Source organism: Aquarana catesbeiana, linkage group LG05 (assembly GCF_042186555.1).
Source record: "Aquarana catesbeiana isolate 2022-GZ linkage group LG05, ASM4218655v1, whole genome shotgun sequence".
Lineage (NCBI taxonomy): Eukaryota > Metazoa > Chordata > Amphibia > Anura > Ranidae > Aquarana > Aquarana catesbeiana.
Window position 1 is genome coordinate 559,077,365 of NC_133328.1, and position 18,048 is coordinate 559,095,412.

Consider the following 18,048-nt stretch of genomic DNA (forward strand, 5'->3'; position numbering starts at 1 on the left):
ATTTTTGAGTTTCTTGTCCCATCATCCTATTTTGCAGAGAATGTTACCAACCACGTACATGGCACACTATTAGGGTGGCTTGCTAAGCAGTCAAAGTATTCTGGCCAGAGATTCCTGAACACTCAGGAAGAAACGTGATTTTATCAAAACTGAAGCAACTTTGCATGGCAGCCCATCAACTTCTATCTTTCATTTCCAAAGCCAAGCTAAAAGATATAACCTATTTGGTTGCCACGCATAGCTGCTCCAGTTTTGTTAAATGTCCGCAGTATCTCTTCCTGCAGCCATAATCTACTTGTGATTTCTCAAGGCAGGAGGACAGTTCAGTATTGCAAATACAATTTTAATTGCTGGCTATACAATTAAAAAAAACAAAAAGGTTAAGGCAAAGAGAACCATGTATTGCTACATAGTGAAACACTGATAGCTTATCCATCAATGATAACTATCAAGTGAAAGTTTAGCAAGTCATATTAGGAGTTATGCAGGTTTCAAAAGAAGTGCTGGCCTCTGAAAAGGTCTCTACGACCTCAAAAAAAAAAAAAAAAAGTTGGGATGCTGTGCAAAATCTACATAAAAACCAAATACAATGACTTGCAGATCTCATAAACCCATATTTTATTCACAATAGAAAACATCAAATGCTAACTAATTAGGTGCACTGTCAACAGGTCAGTAAAACAATTGTGTATAAAAAAGGAGGGTCTCAGGAGTAAAGCTAGGCATAAGTTTACCAATATAAAGCTGTATCAAAAAAAAAAAAAAAAGACAGGACAAATGTTCCTCAATGTAAAATTACAAATACACCTTTAAATATCATAATGTACAGTAGTATATGATATCAACATTTTCAGAGAACCTGGAGAAATCTGTGGACAAGGCAGAAATGCAATATTGGATACTTCCAAAAAATAAAATCCCTGTCTGTGAACACAGTTCACTGTGCCATCCAAAAATACAAGTTCAAGCTCTATCATGCAAAGAAGATGCCATATCTGAAAATGATCCAGAAATGTTGGTCTTCTCTGGGCAAAAGCTCATTCAAAATGGTCTGTGGTCAGGCGAATCAAAATGTAACAATCTTTCTGGCAACCATAGGCACCACATCCTCCGGATTAAAGAGAAGAGGGACTTTTGGCTTGCTATAGTTCAAAAGCCTGCATCTCTAAAGATGTGGGGTGTATGGAATGTGGAGATTGCACATCTGGAAAGGCACCATCAATGCTGAAAGATATATCCAGGTTTTAGAGTGGCATATGCTCTACCTGACACTTTTTTTTTCCCAGAGAAGGCTTTGCATATTTTTAGCAGGACAATGCTAAACCTCATCTATGACAAGAGCATGGCTTCATAGTAGAAGAATTGAGGACCTAACTGGCCTGCCTGCAGTCCAGACCTTTCATCAACAGAAAATTTTTGATACATCTTGTAAAGAAAAATACAACAAAGAAGACTGAGAACTGTTGAGCAGTTAGAATCCTTTATCATGCAAGTATGGGCCAACATTTTCTCTCCCCCCCTCCAAAAAAAAAACTCCAGCAACTGGTCTCCTTAGTTCCCAGATGTGCACAGAAGTGTTGTTAAAGGAGGGGATGCTGCATCGTGATAAACATGGCCCTGTCCCAGCGTTTTTTGGGATGTGTTGCAGTCATCAATTTCAACATTATCTTTCCCTCTCCTCCCCCCTCCCCTTAAAATGGTATGTTTGTTTTCTATTGTGATTAAAATCTGGGTTTTTGAGATTTGCAACTCATTTTCTTTGGAATTAGGGTTGTACTTGGGTAGTTTATTGCAACATTTGCCATATACTCCAACTCTATTGGCTGGTGTGATTTAGGTTTGTAAATGTAGACCTTCCTGGATTTGTTTGACAATCAAAACAGGCAGTCCTAATTGAATACCCTGAAAGCATTCTATAGTTATAATGTACGTCACCCTGGCTGACCAAAGCCTGAATGGATCTAATGTGGAACTAGATCCTAATGCTATTATTGGCCACTTCCCCTTAAAAAAAAAAATACAATTAAAAAAACTGCTTATAGGCAGGGTCTCTCTAGCTTACTCCTGCCTGTCAACAGTAATGTACACAGAACAGAGCATACTCTGCTCAAAGTACATTACAGCACCCATTTTGTGCCATAGCAATGCGACTCCTATAAGTTCATTCCATTCATAAAGTGGGATTTTCCTATTTAGTAGTATATCTGGTATCAGACTTTTTCTCCCAACGTCTTCAGAAGATCAGTGGCATCTCTGTGGACCTGTAATAAAATGCATACATTACAGTAAACATAAAATTTTGATAGAAATATATATATATATATACACATATATACATACACACACATATATACATATATATACACACACACACTATATTGTCAAAAGTATTGTGACACCTGCCTTTACATGCACATGAATTTTAATGACATCCCTAGAAGCTTTGGGATGAATTAGAGCGGAAACTGCAAGCCAGCCTTCCTCATCCAACATCAGTGCCTGACCTCACAAATGCGCTTCTGGAAGAATGGTCAAACATTCCCATTGACACACTCCTAAACCTTGTGGACAGTCTTCCCAGAAGAGTTGAAGCGGTTATAGCTGCAAAGGGTGGGCCAACTTAATATTGAATCCTATCGACTGGGATGCCATTAAAGTTCTTGTGCGTGTAAAGGCAGGCGTCCCAATACTTTTGACAATATAGTGTATGTAATGGATCAATGTGAAAAATCTTATATTTATTACAGGTACTTATATAGCGCTGTCAATTTACATACATATTGTACATTTATATCAGTCCCCACCCTCAAAGCACTTACAATGATGTAATTATACTTCGCCTATGATTGTACATGACTGTTACTACTTCTTAAGCCTCATGCACACAGGATGTTTTGCAAGCTCTCCTAGAAGTGTTTCCTCCTGGCAGCAGCGTTTTCGCATAAAAACCACTCAATACTTGTAACAGTGTTCCAAGCATTTAGGCGCACTGACAGGCGTCAAGCGCTTGGGATCGGATTTATTTCAGTGGCCAGAATAATACATTTATTCTGGCCATTGAAATTAATTAATGCTCAAGCGCTAAACATGTGTTTACAAGTGTTTTTTGTTTTTTTTTTCTGCCAAAACTCTGCTGCTTCTGGATGCACTGGGTTTTTTTTCCCGCCTCTAAAAGCCCCTGCTAAAAGGTTATGGGTGCATAGACACATAAGCTAACATACAGGGGAGTTTAGAGGCAAGAAAAAACAAAAACAAAAAAACACCTGACTTCCCTAGATGCAGCTGCAAAAAAAGTCTAGTATGCATGAGGCCTTAATGAGTATTTTCCTAATGCACTCATTTTCACGTTGCCAAAGTGCAACTATAAGGGCTCTTTCACATATAATGTCCATTTGCTCAGCAGGGATCGCTTCGTTGATCCCCCGTTGAGCCGGTGGATGACAGGTCAGTCTCATCTCACTGTGCAGAGACGGACCTGTCAGATCTCCGCTCTCCTCTATGGGGGATCGGATGAAAACAGATCCGCCTGTCAGTTTTCATCCGATCCGCCAGGCGGATGGAAAATAGGGTTTCCACCCGTCTGAATTTAGCGGATCGGATGTCAGTAGCACATGTCACCGCTAACATCCGTCGCACCATAGACCTGCATGGGGGATCCGTTCAGGTCCACCTTAAAAACTGACAGGCGGACCTTAACGATCCACATGTGAAAGGGGCCCAAGACTTTTTTTAAGAGGATGATCATTTGATTGCAATGTAAAATGCTCTCGAAAAAAAAAATCAATCTAAGAATGTACACTACTATGGGCTATAGTAGAAAACCAGATTTGAGCCCATGCGGAAATCTTATTTTTATTTATTTCAGGTACTTATATAGCGCCGTCAATTTACATATACATTGTACATTCACATCAGTCCCTACCCTCAAGGAGCTTACAATCTAAGGTCCCTAACTCACATTCATACATACTAGGGACAATTTAGACAGGATCCAATTAACCTACCAGCATGTCTTTGGAGTGTGGGACGAAGCCGGAGTACCCGGAGGAAACCCACGCAGGCACAGGGAGAACATGCAAACTCCAAGCAGGTAGTGTCGTGGTTGGGATTTGAACCAGCGACCCTTCTTACTGCTAGGCGAAAGTGCTACCCACTACACCACTGTGCCGCCTATCTTCATTACACATGTACAATAAAATTTGAAATGAATCATAGAAGTTAAAGCTGAATTAAACCTTCAGTTTAATCAGATAAATACATTCCAGATACATCAAAACAAAAAACATATGCAAAGTCACAATTTGTTTTCTTTATAAAGCAGCCGCAGCCTGAGCGGAAAAGCCTGTACCCTGCCAGCAGCTGCAACTTAAGACCCTTGCTCGCTGTGGGAAAGTAGCGCAGAGGTCAGACACGCCATACCAACAGAGTCAGACTTCTAGCTCTGCAATCAGCAAAGCTCTAGCTTTGAATAGGCAGGAATCACATCAGATATTTGAAAAGAAATAATTTCTTCTCCATAGAGAGCAGGGGTCCCACTCCGCAGCATGCTGGCTACTGCTTTTTCCAATTACATGGTGGCTGCTTTTTAACCACTTTAAGACCAGGCTTTTTCTGGCACTTTTTGTTTACAAGTTTAAATCAAGTATTTTTTACTAGAAAATTACTTTTAACTCCCAAACATTATACATTTTTTTTTAAATTTATTTTCTAGCAGAGACCCTAGGGAATCGGGGAAAAAAAAAAAAAAAAAAAAAAAGCAACACACGGCATATACCTCAATTTTTTGTAAAATGTGAAAGATGATGTTACGCTGAGTAAATAGAAACCTAACATGTGATGCTTTTAAACTGCACAAGCGCCTGGAATGGCAAACTATGGTGCTTAAAAATCTCCTTTACGGGTTACCTGTTTAGAGTTACAGAGATGGTCTAGTGGTAGAATTATTGTTCTTACTCTAATGTTCACAGCAATACCTCACATGTGTGGTGCAAAGACCGCTTACATATGTGTGCGTGACTTTTGTATGCGTTCGCTTCTGCGTTGCAAGCATGGAGGGATGAGGGCGCTTTTACATTTTTTTTTTTCCTTATTTTACGTTTTATTTTTACACTGTCCATTTAAATATTAATTTTTTATTGACTTATTCCTATTACAAGGAATGTAAAACATGCTGCATTTTTCCTGCACTGGAAGGCTGTAAAATGCACCAGAATTCACCGAAACGCACTGGAACACACTTGTCCTTATGTAAGGTTAACAAAAAAGAGGGAAAAAAAATGCACTGGACTGTGTCAAAAACGCACTGGAATGCATCAAAGCGCATGCAGAAAAGCATCTGGAGCGTATCCAGACTGCGTTTCTATGGTGTGAACTGGCCCTGAGAGTGCATTTGTGGCCTCTGATCAGAGCCGGCAAATAATTGGGTAATGTGGATAGTAAAATCTTGCATAACTGTAGTCGAAGAGGAGAGGGCCCAGCCAAAGCTGATGCAGCTGAGGAGAACCCAGAGGCTGGAACAGACTCTGAGAACATCATAATTCCAGGCACTGTCAGAAGGTACACTGCAAGGTGGCGCACAATTTTTAGCAGAATGTGAACTAGGACAGCGAGAAGGAGTGGCAGTATTCTCCCCGCCCCGAATATCTAGAACCAGACATGTTGCAACTGCATGGTGGTAAAGCAAGGAATAGGCTCATGGTAAGAGGCAAGGCCACAAATACTCAAATGCAGAGCTGCAAGTAGCAGTGAGGGTCAAAAATTGATCAAAGAGCAAATTTCAACATCACTCTTTACAAGCAGGAGCAGCAAAGAGATGCTTCTTCAAACTGCATGGCAGGAAAGCAAGCACAGAGCACACAATACTCCACCCAGCAGATGACAGCGCTCAGTACCACACAGGTAGCTAAAGGTGCTCGACCTGACTGGCCTACTCACTAAGTGAGTTTTCAGAGAGAGGGAAAGTTCTAGGACAATGCAAACAACTCTGGATCTGAAAAGTGATCCACAGTTTTATCAGAAGGGAGTTTGGAAAAGCACCCAAAGCAGAGCCCAGTGCCCAACGGTCACTTCCAGGTATTCAGCACCAGTCCAGTGGCTTCCAGATGAGGTGCTCCAAAAGCCAAGCTGAGAATGACCATGCTGAAAAGCTGCAGAGAGAAGAAATTCCAGCAGAGATATAGAAAAGTCTTGATGCAGGAAAAATAAAAATCTAAGAAAAAAAAAAAGTACTGGAAAAGAAATGTTAGTATTAACACATCAGAGCTGTAGAAAAGATGTCCATCCTCTTAAGACACTAGCAAAAACACTGAGGCATGCTGGTTTTGCCAGTGCTCCACACAGGCCATAATGTGACCAGCGGTGTACAAATAATGCCCCTAAACTGAGATGGCATATATAACCGCAATCATTTTTGTATCTGTGTGCACTATTGCTATTACAAGCTGTATTTTGGTGTCAAACACTTTATACCTCTTTGTCTTCTTCTGTTCTTACAAGATAATCTCTAGCTTTACGCAGCCAATGTAAAGCAAGTTCCTTATTCTTCAGCTGTAAGAAAGTCTTGCCCAGGTACAGAAGGTTCTTGCTGTAGAAGTTTGGATCAACTGTAATAAAATTAAGACAATAATATGAAACAAATACCTGGATGTATTTTGTATAGTAATGCATTCAAAGAATCATTTTATTTATTAAAGGATGGGAGTAAATGTAAAACAGTGCAAGGTCTTAAGAAATTATCTGTTAACTTCCTCTACGGCAGTGGTTCTCAACCTGGGGGTCGGGACCCCCTGGGGGGTTGAATGACGATTTGCCAGGGGTCACCAAATCCTGGGCTCTTCCTGAAGCCCGCACCGATCTCCCAGCCTTTTCGCGGCTGCCCAGCTGGGCTGTTCCTGGAGCCCGCAGCTGCCCATTCAAATCACAGCATGGCTGGGGGGCAGAGACTAGAGGTCAGCTGACTGGTGAGGAATGTGAAGTGGGAGGAGCCCCTATCTCCTGATTTCGGCATAGGTGTCACTGCTGTGAGACACCACAGAGCTGGAGTCACAGTGAAGCTGGAAACACAGTGAGTAACACTACCTGTTATTAGAGTTGCCATTAAAAGTCCCCACTACAGTTCTCAGATCAGCAGGTGACCTTGATCAAGATCACCAAAGTTGGCTGATCAGAACTCCCCCCCAGCACTGCCACTTATGCCAACTACCCACCAACACTGCCACTCATCCCACCCCAAAAAATAGAGAATACATGGAAAGGAAAGCAAAACAGGGGGAAGTACAAAGAAAAAGGGAGAGAAAGAATAAGATAAAGAACAAGAACGATGGCTAAAGAGAGGGATTGGGAAAAAAAAAAAACAAAACAAGAAATTAGGATAGAGAGAGATAAAAGGGAAAGAAAGGAGAACAAAGAGAGGGGTACATCCTAAAATACCATAAGGGGTTTTAACACTGTATGAGTGGAAGGGACTCGGGGAACTCTAAATGTCCATGAGTTAGGGGCGCAAATTACGTGACTTTCCTTGGGTGCTGACAACCTACACTATGAAAATTTTACTGTTTGGGGTCCCCACAACTTGGGAAATTTTATCAAGGGGTCGCAGCACTAGAAAGGTCGAGAACCACTGCTCTACAGGAAAATAATAATATTGTGTGCTATACAAATACACCTTACTTTACATACTGTCAATTCATATCACTCCAACACAATGGCCAGTTTAGACAGATGCCAAATAACCTACCAATGTGTCTTTTGAGTGTGAGAGGAAGGCCATACAAGCAAATGAAGGACATGCAGATAGACTACCAACTGGGATTCAAACCAAGGACCCAGTGCTGCAAGGCAGATGTGCTATCCAGTAATCCACTGTGGTGCCCATTACTTCTTTTTTTTTTGTATTTCTACATAAAGGAAGTTGATGTCTAGGTATGACATTTTTCCAGCTCAGTGCAAACCAGTGAATTGGGTGTATAAAAGCTGTAAGGCCAGCACATGGTTTAACAAGTGATATTGCAAATGGAAATTTTGCTCTATTTTCAGCAAATTTCAGTGTGCTTGAATCGAGAATGGTTTAATCTTTGGTTTTTACTGCAGTGTTCCTTACTGGAAAGATTTTACTTACGTCCTGTCACAGATGTCATGGGAACAGGACGTACGATTAAAGCTCCTTAGTGAAGATACAGCCAGCATTAAAAATCTGTAAATTTCTCCTTTGCTAGCATTAAACACATCAGAGGTTTCAACCCTTCCTAACTCCAAAACTAAGGTTTTCATAGACTTCTCCTTTAACAGTTACTATTAATTTATACACATAATTACATAGCTCTCATTTTAAAATGGTGCTACATTTCCTCTCCCAGTGCCATTTTTAAACTGAGCCTGGTGTAAACAACTGTGGGTTTTTCCCTGCAGGAGCTTGTGCTGGAACAGCTGGGTGTCAAGGCACATTTCACAGGGGTGGAAAAAACACCAAGCACCTACCTACAAAATAAGGTGGCTGCTCGTCCCTACACATTGCCATGGCTGCGATGCTTCACACGTCACCTTTGACAGGCAATGCTTCTTGCCAAACATACCCACTGAAGTCATAGGATCACACTATGACATGTCAATCAATGCATTGCAAAACCCCCCTTGGGATTGGAAAAAAAAAAAAAAAAAAAAAAAGGAAGGACAGGCATTCAGGTGGTGGTGGATCCCTTTTCAAAGAGTCAGCAAACGCCTTCGCCAGTCTGAATCGGGCTCAAAATTGTGGTCCAGCTGAATTCAGAAGCTAAAAAACAGTCAGCTCCTGGATTTCTGATCCTACTGCAGACAGCTCTATAGAATGCATTGTAGCACAGTGTAAACACAATGCTTCCATACAGAGGTGCGTAATCAGGTCCCAGTGAAAATAAAAAAATAAATTAAAAATAATTTTTCCCAAACAATTAACCTACCACCCAAAGTCCTAATAAATACAATGTGCACAGTTTCCTTTAGAACTTCTGCTATTGCAAATGTGTTAAAAAAGTTATACGACTTCCTTACTGTCGAATCCCAATTTTATCTTGTTAAAAAAGGTACAGTATGTATACGCTACATCTATTTTTTCCATCGGTCTGGCTTCATGTCTCATTGTATTGAGCCAATCATTTTTTGCAAATCTGTCACAGAGTTTGTTACCTAGAGATCCCACACTTCCTGTTGCAGGCGGGCAATACTAAGCCACTACCTCAAGTTAGCTGTGCTCATTCCTTCATCTGGCCATCAGCCTATCAGGTGTGAAAACCTTAAGGGCAGCCCAAATTAATGCTAAAACATCAGCACTATTGTATAAAAAAAATAAAGAAAGAATAGACTTTTTTTTTTTTTTTGTTTGTTTTTTTAAGTATAGTTTACCTTCTTCAGCCTTTTCAAAGTATACCAAGGCCTGAAAGAAAAGAAGAAACGCGTTAACCTCAAAAGATGTTATTCCTTAAGAACGTGCCAATAGCATTTTAAACTGATTATAGAAGACTTCTGATTAGTTTGAGTTGGGGAGGGCCATCTTATTCCTGTTGTGGAGACATCTCCTTACTTCTTGTCTAAATGACAACACAGGAAGTAAGAAAATCTTCCCAAACATGGACAGAGATAGCAAAATAAGGTACTCTACTATCTACTATAACAAACGTTTTATTTCTGCCAGATTTGTCCCTCACTTTCAGTCCCAGTGGTAATGGTCACTGAGATATAGATATAGATATAGAGAGAGAATCTCCCTAATGGTGACACAAACAGCAATAACTTAACAACTTCATCACTCCGTACAAAAAGAAATAAAAACAAAAAAATTAGCTTTAGATATACATTAAGCAGTGTCACAGCCTTGCTAATGTTCTAAGCAATGTTACCTCTTCAAATGTTGAAGATGGTGGAGATGCAAACAGTGCTGCAGCAATTTTAGTTTGATACCAGGGCAATTCAGCAAAACCGTAACACCTATAAAAAAGGTACAAAGTCATTCATATTACACATTTACAAGCACTAAGCAAGGAATTCAGTAATACATTTATCATTGGTCCAGTAAAACCTAAAGACTAAATCAGTGAAAGAAAAAAAAAAAAAAAAAAAAGAAAAAAAAAACCACACACATGCACACCAAACCTGGGGGGGGGGGGGGGGGGGGGGATTGTGGCCAGGAATAGACAGTTTACCCCTCTACGGCTTAACGTTAGGTTTCACACTAGTGCAGTACAATTTTGATCTGATTTTCAATTTGACTTTATTGCAGCTGCAATGCAACATGGTGCATTTTGATAAGTTTTTAATGCATGTTTTACTACTGCCACTCATCCCTGCTGTCAGCCAGCAGGGATGGGTCATTGGTTAAGGAGCTGGCACCCACCCATGTCCTAACAGTGAATCATCCCTGATGTCAGTGGGAGATTTCCCGCTGACAGCAAAATGTAAAATACATTCGACATCTAGAGAAAAAAAAAAAAGGATTTTAACCCCCTTGCGCCGGCTGCCACAGGCCCTTTAAGGGGTCTGCTATGTCGAAAGGCGGGGCTTATGGCCATGTGACCCCCGTGATTAGCTGTTACGGTGGTCACATGATTGGAAAAAGTAAAGTCCTGATCACAAACGGTGCGCTCTCGGAACAGCACTGTCAGTGATAATGCACACAAATATGGGGCTGCTCAGCGCCAAGGCACGGCTGCATATTTGCGAGCGCTCGGCGCCAAGAGGTTACAAGTACCTGAAATAAATAAAGTGGTTATAAAGGCAGAAGGTTTTTTATCTTAATGTAATTATGCATTAAGATAAAAATCCTTCTGTGTGCAGCAGCCCCCCTAATAGTTACCTGAGGTTCATCTAGATCCAGCGATGTTGCAGGAGTGTCTCGGCTGCCCGTTACTCCCCTCCTAATTGGGTGATAAAGCAGCGCGGCGCCATTGGCTCCTGCTGCTGTCAAAGTCAGCCAATGAGGAGAGAAACTTAGTGAGGCCGGGCTGCGGCTCCATGTCTGAATGGACACAGGGAGCTGTGGCTCAGCTTGGGTACCTCCATAGCAAGATGCTTGCTGTGGGGGCACTCAATTGGAGGGAGGGGCCAGGAGCACCAAAGAGGGACCAGAGAAGAGGAGGGTCTGGGCTGCTCTGTGCAAAACCACTACACAGAGCAGGTAGGTATAACATGTTTTTTTTTTCGTTAAAAATAAAGGCATGGGGTTTCCCTCAAAATAAAGCCCAGACCCCTATCTGTGCATGCAGCCTGTATGGCGGGAGGAGCAAGCAGCTATATTATATATATATATATATATATATATATATATATATATATATATATATATATATATATATATATATATATATATATATATATATATATATATATAAAATATGCCTGCTCTCCGCCTTTGAGAATAATACAATCTGCTGCTTCTATTCGATAGCCTGGGAGGTGGGACAGAGGGTGGAGCAAGTTCTTACTCCCGGAGTTTTTGTAAAATATGGAATGTTAGAATATAAACCTAAAGCATCTAAAAACAACCATTAGTCAGATTGTAATCATTCCTATATTAATGTAAATTGCAGGTTTAAATCCATTCCTATGCTGTTCCACACAAAGGCCTGCTGAATGGCACCATGTAAAATTACTCAATTGAGAATGTTAACAGAAAATCACATACCAAAGTCCCATAAGATGAATTGTTGTGGCATCTTTTGGGTTAAGCTCAATGGCCCTCTGCAAAGAACATTAAAATATTCAAGATCCAATTCACCAACCTGAATTCACACTTTTAAAAGAGCTAAACAAAAATGGTGTGCAAAAAAAACAGTGCACTATATAATAAGTTAAAACCTGACGTCAGATATTTTATTTTTTACAAAGTAATGACCAGATGATGTAATGATTTAATCCAATAAAAAACAAAAAAAAACAAAAACAAAAAAACAAGAGGTTATCATTTGAAGTCCAATACTAATTAATGTGGATGTGCCTGCAGACAGTTATTTAAAATGTATGAAATATGCATTTTATATACATTTCTGGGGCACATAGTAAGCGTTTTCTACAGCAAAAACAAAGGAAAATACTGTTGCAGACACAAGTCATATGCACTAGAAGCATTTAGAATGCAGTTGTAGCACTTTATTCATTGACTCAAATTGGAGCTTTGAAGCCTTTGCTAAATGTTACAGGCAGCCTCAAAATTAACCTGGAGCAATGCAAATGTGCTGTGAATTTTTAAAGTGTAATAGACAGTTAAATATTGATGTAAAGAACGGGCATTGATTTTGAAAAGCTTTATTAAAATGAAGAAAACAACTGTTCTTTACACTCACTTTATGAATCCAACTGCCTTCATCAGCTTCATGCTGTGATAAGTTTATAATAAAAAAAAAAACAAAAAAAACAAAAAAAAAAAAAAAAAACACACTTATAATGTTCTTGTGTAATCATGTAGAATGAATAAAAATATAACTTTCAATTTTGCCAAACCTTAATAAATGTAAACAATTAAAGAAAAATATATTTGCTTAATTTAATATATCTTTTCTTTGATCTAGAGGTGTCTGATAGCAGAGGTTCTCAAAATTCTTTGAGGGGAAAAAAAAAAAAAAAAAAAAAAAAAAAAAAGGATTCCACTCACGCTTTCTTACAATTGATAGTTTAAACCATCTTTTTTTTTAACCAGGTGGCCGACTTTTTTTTTTTGTATGTAGAAAGGTTCTTTTAACCACTTCCAGTCCAAGGATGTCATATGGCATCCTGGACTTTGAGTGGGGATATCTGAATGGATGCCAGCAGGCATCATTCAGATATCATCTTTTTTTGGTCAGCGATTCCCTGCACCTTAAGAACAATCATAGCAGCGGTTCAGCCGTTTGATCGTTCTTACAGGTAGCGGGAGGGGACACCCCCCCTTCCTGTTGCCCCCCGATGCTTCTCCAGGCTCGCCCATGCAATTGGCGAGACAGAGAATAAAAATTGGTCGCTGCCGGAAGTTTACCATAGAGATTTCTGGTGACCAGATGGTCCCCAGTCATCTCTATGACCCTCGGGGGCGTGGGCGCAACGTTATGATGTTACGTCCGGGCCGGCGGAAGTAAACAATGCTGGGGACGCAGCTGGAAAGGCCGAGACCATTTTTTTTTTTGTTTTTTTTTAGTTTTTCCAAACTGAAGGAGAGATGTGGGGTCTTATAGACCCCACATGTCTCTATAAAGAGGACCTGTCGTGCACTATTCCTATTACAAGGGATGTTTACATTACTTGCAATAGGAATGAAAGTGATCAAATAACCCCTTCCCGCCGACCATACGCAGATATGCGTACTCGGCTTTCCGGGGTTATACCGGAATGATGCCCGCAGCTGCAGGCATCATCCCAGTACCGTTGTTCACAGCGGGCGATCGGCTACCCGAGTATAACAACCGATGCGGCTAAAAGCCGCTCGGCTGTTATGCCGGAGGAGCAGGAGGGGACATCCCCCCCTCCCACCGCTCTTACCGGGCCTCCCGTGCGATCGGGAGGCCCGGTGTCCAATCGTCTGCCTTCGGCGGCTGGGGGCGGGCTGGAACGAAGCTGTGGGCGGCTTCCTTCCAGCCTTCTCGTTGTAAACGCGGAAGCGACGTCATGACGTCACTTCCCGTTTACTCGGCTGCCAATGGCGCCGGTTTAAAAAAAATATACAGTATTCAGACTCGCCGTTTTCAGCGTTCTGAATACTTTGAAGTGCAAAGGAGGGATCGGGGGTCTAGACCCCCGATCCCTCCATAAAGAGTACCTGTCACCACCTATTACTGTCACAAGGGATGTTTACATTCCTTGTGACAGCAATAAAAGTAAAAAAAAAAAAAAAAAAAAAAATTTTTAAACACAATTTATAAAGTAATAAATAAAAAAAAAAAATTTTTAAAGCGTCCCCGTCCCCGCGAGCTCGCGCAGCGAAGAAAACGCATACGGAAGTCGCGCCCGCATATATAAACGGTGTTCAAATCACACATGTGAGGTATCACCGCGATCGTCAGAGCGAGAGCAATAATTCTAGCACTAGACCTCCTCTGTAACTCTAACCTGGTAACCGTAAAAAAAAAAAATTTAAAGCGTCGCCTATGGAAATTCATAGGTACCGTAGTTTGTCGCCATTCCACGAGTGCGTGCAATTATAAAGGGTGACATGTTTGGTATCTATTTACTCGGCGTAACATCATCTTTCACATTATACAAAACAATTGGGGTAACTTTACTGTTTGGATTTTTTAAAATTCATGAAAGTGTCCCTTTTCCAAAAATTTGCGTTTAAAACACAGCTGCACAAATACCGTGTGATATAAACTATTGCAACAATCTCCATTTTATTCTCTGCTAAATATATATATATATATATATATATATATATATATATATATATATATATATATATATATATATATATATATATATATATATATATATATATATATATATATATATGTTTGGGAACTCTAAGTAATTTTCTAGCAAAAAATACGGATTTTAACTTGTAAACACCAAATTTCAAAAATAGGCTTAGTCATGAAAGGGATAAACATTTAGCCCGGGTTCACACTATACCAGGCTGCGGATCGCACAGGAGCGCTGTGCGTCCCTGTTCCGCGTTCCAGGGAAAAATCAGGGCCGATTCTATGCCTGAATTCGGCCCTGAAACAGAGCCAAAGACGCACAGCGTTTTTGTGCAGTGCGCTCCGCAGCCGCCCCGGAGATATGTGAACCGGCTCCATAGGGAGCCAGTCACATTCTCCTGCTATGCGAATTAGATGTGGGGAAACGCACATCTAATTCGCATAGGTGTGAACCCGGGCTAAAAGAGAAAATGTAAAAATAAAAAGTAAAAAAGTAAAACGAAAAAAAAAAAAAAAAAATTTAAAACTAACTGCTTGCCGACCAGGCCCCGCAGTTTTACTGCGGCAGAATAGCACGGCTGGGCGAAACAACATTACCTTACATCGCTTCGCCTTTTGGCCACTAGTGGCACACGCGAGCCTGCAGCGTGTGCCCGCAGCCGATGCGAGTGCCCGGTGGGCGTAATGACCACCGGGCACCCGCGACCGCTCGTGACAGAGGGAGAACCGGGATCTGTGTGTGTAAACACACAAATCCAGTTCTTTCAGGAGAGAGGAGACAGATTGTGCGTTCATATCAAGTCAATCTCTCTCTTCCTCTAGTCAGTCCCATCGCCCCCCCTACAGTTAGAACACACCTAGGGAACACAGTTAACCCCTTGATCGACCCCTAGTGTTAACCCGTTCCCTGCCAGTGACATTTATACAGTAATAAGTGCATTTTTATAGCACTGATTGCTGTAAAATTGTCACTGGTCCCAAAAATGTGTCAAAAGTGTCCAGTTTGTCCGCCGCAATAGCAAAAAAAAAAATTGCAGATCGGTGCCATTACTAATAAAAAAAAAAATAAAATGAAAATGCCATAAATCTATCCCCTATTTTGCAGACGCTATAACTTTTGTGCAAAGCAATCAATATACGCCTATTGCGATTTTTTTTACCAAAAATATGTAGAAGAATACATATCGGCCTAAACTGAGGAAAAAAATTTGTTTTTTTTTTTACTTTTTGCTATAATAAATATGTGGGATATTTATTATAGCAAAAAGTAAAAGATATTGTTTTTTTCTATATTGTCGCTCTTCTTTTGTTCATAGCACAAAAAATAAAAAAAACTGAGAGGTGATCAAATATCACCAAAAGAAAGCTTTATTTGTGGGGAAAAAAAAAAAAGACGTCAATTTTGTTTGGGTACAGTGTTGCACAACTGCACAATTGTAAGTTAAAGCAACGCAGTGCCGAATCGCAAAAAATGGTCTGGTCATTGAGCAGCCAAATCTTCCAGGGCTGAAGTGGTTAAAGCACCCCCATCCCCGCGTGCTCACGCACAGAGGGAACGCATACGCAAGTCGTGCACACATATGTAAACAGCGTTCAAATCACATATGTGAGGTATCGCCATGTGCATTAAAGCGAGAGCAACAATTCTAGCCCAGACCTCCTCTAACTCTAAACTGGTAACCAGTAAAAAAAAAAAAAAAAAAAAAAAAAAAAAAAAAAAAAATGTAAAGCGTTGGATATGGAGATTGGCGCCATTCCACAAGTGTGCGCAATTTTAAAGTGTGACATGTTTGGTATCTATGTACTCGGCGTAACATCATCTGACATTATACAAAAAAAAATTAGGCAAACTTTACAGGTTTTTTTTTTTTTTTTTAATTCATGAAAAGTTTTTCTTTAAAAAAAAAAAAAAAAGCTTTTGAAAAATTGCTGCGCAAATGTTGCGATTAACGTAAAAAGTTGCAAGGACCGCCATTTTATTCCCTAGAGTCTCTGCTAAAAAAAAAAAAAATATATATGTTTGGTGGCTCTGCGTAATTTGCTAGCAAAAAAAAAATTATGATTTTTACATGTAGGAGAGGAGTTCCAGAATAGGCCCTGTATGAAAGTGGTTAAAGAACCACCTTCATAGTAGACATGCCATGCTCTTACTCCCTTCACTTCTTTATATATCACGTTGGAATTTGAAGATGATACTTCAATGTAGGAAGAAGTGCCTGACCTAGAAATATTCTGTGCCAGTGGTCCTGGCCAAATCGGCTGTCTAGAACTTCATTGATAGCAACCTGGGTGGGTACATCTCCTCGAGGGAGGATTCCTAAAACCTCCAAGCTGTTCATTTACTATAATTCAATTAAGCAGTACAGAGTTGACCAATCACTGCAGTGCCTTTATATGTCTCTATTGGCCATAGGTTTACTGTACCTGAAAGTGGTCCCTTATAATGTATGAATTTCCAATTTTCACTTTTATGCCTTCATAATCCCCCACATCACTGAGGCATATGCCATACCACTGCAACAGAAACAGATAAATATATTAAACCAAAGGAATAGTTAGGAAAGAGGTGGGGGAGACTGTAATAAAGCTGCCATCACATCATTTCTAAACACCCTCAGCTGACTAGCTTTATTGCACAGAAATACAATATGTTAGTACAGACATTCTGCCATAAATAAGAGTAAAGCTGGCTGACAGCCAGGGTGCAACTAAGGGAGTCACAATTGCGACCTGGCTCCATGCTTCAGGGGGCCTGTGTGGCTACCCTGTACACCTGAATGTCTGCTTCTACTCCTCTCCCTCAGGCATTCAGCAGCTGCAGAATGAAAATGGGGGTATTTGGTACCTCTATATGCCACCCCTCCTATCCAGCTTCCTCTTCCTTCTGCTGCCCCCAGGCCCCTGTGCTCCCCTGGCCCCCCTCATCACCCCACAGCTCTGCCTGCTTGCCCCCTCCCCTCTCTCATTGATTGCTGTGGGGAATGCGTCTGGATGGAGAGCAGGGAAGGGGCCGGTAAACGTCATTTAGCGGCTCCTTCCTTTTCTGAATGGACAGTCAGTGATCGGTACCGATCACTGTCTGTGTGCATAACTGAAGCATGTGTGAATGAACAGGAAGCTCTGTACAGAGCTATTCCTGTTCATTCAAGCTATGTAGCTGAGGCTGCAGAGATGATCTTGTTAAACTCCTTTCCGCTGCAGAGATGATCTTGTTAAACTCCTTTTCACGAAAAAGTTTTATCCCTATTGTACGGTATTTGTAAATAGAAATCATATTCCCTCTCAAGCGTCTCTTCTCCAGAGAATAAGTTCAGTGCTCCAAACCTTTCCTCATAACTAATATCCTCCAGACCCCTTATTAGTGGGAATGCTTCAGCAGTCCCACTATTGTTATTCATTTTTCATTTTATTATTATTCCGTACTTTTTTGGCTCTGCGTAACTTTCTGCATACTTTCAGCTATTAAAACCATTCAAACTTTTAAAATGTTCAGCTCTTTCAGCTAATGATGGGACAACTTCAACTTTTTTTCTACTATTTATACTTTTTAAAATATTAAGCTTTTTAACACTTTTTTTAACATTGAAGTGAATGAGAGCATGCTTCAAATCCTTAAAATCTTCTTCCGCTCCCAAAAGTGTCAGCTCCTTCATACTTTCACCTACAGACGCCAAACAAACTTTAAAATGTTCACAAA

The 18,048-nt window shown here is 40.5% G+C and overlaps 1 protein-coding gene across 1 annotated transcript in view; it reads right to left on the reverse strand.

Annotated features, from left to right (window-relative positions):
* Positions 1-322: 322 nt before the first annotated feature.
* The window catches only part of RMDN1 (regulator of microtubule dynamics 1), a 50,397-nt gene continuing 32,671 nt past the window's right edge, over positions 323-18,048 (reverse strand). Inside the window, exons 5-10 of the mRNA XM_073631912.1 lie at positions 16,776-16,865; positions 11,651-11,706; positions 9,870-9,957; positions 9,376-9,406; positions 6,469-6,602; positions 323-2,261 (exon numbers count right to left, since the gene is read on the reverse strand). Of these exons, the coding sequence (XP_073488013.1) occupies positions 2,211-2,261; positions 6,469-6,602; positions 9,376-9,406; positions 9,870-9,957; positions 11,651-11,706; positions 16,776-16,865 (450 nt within the window). The 3' untranslated portion in view covers positions 323-2,210. The remainder of the gene's footprint in view (positions 2,262-6,468; positions 6,603-9,375; positions 9,407-9,869; positions 9,958-11,650; positions 11,707-16,775; positions 16,866-18,048) is intronic.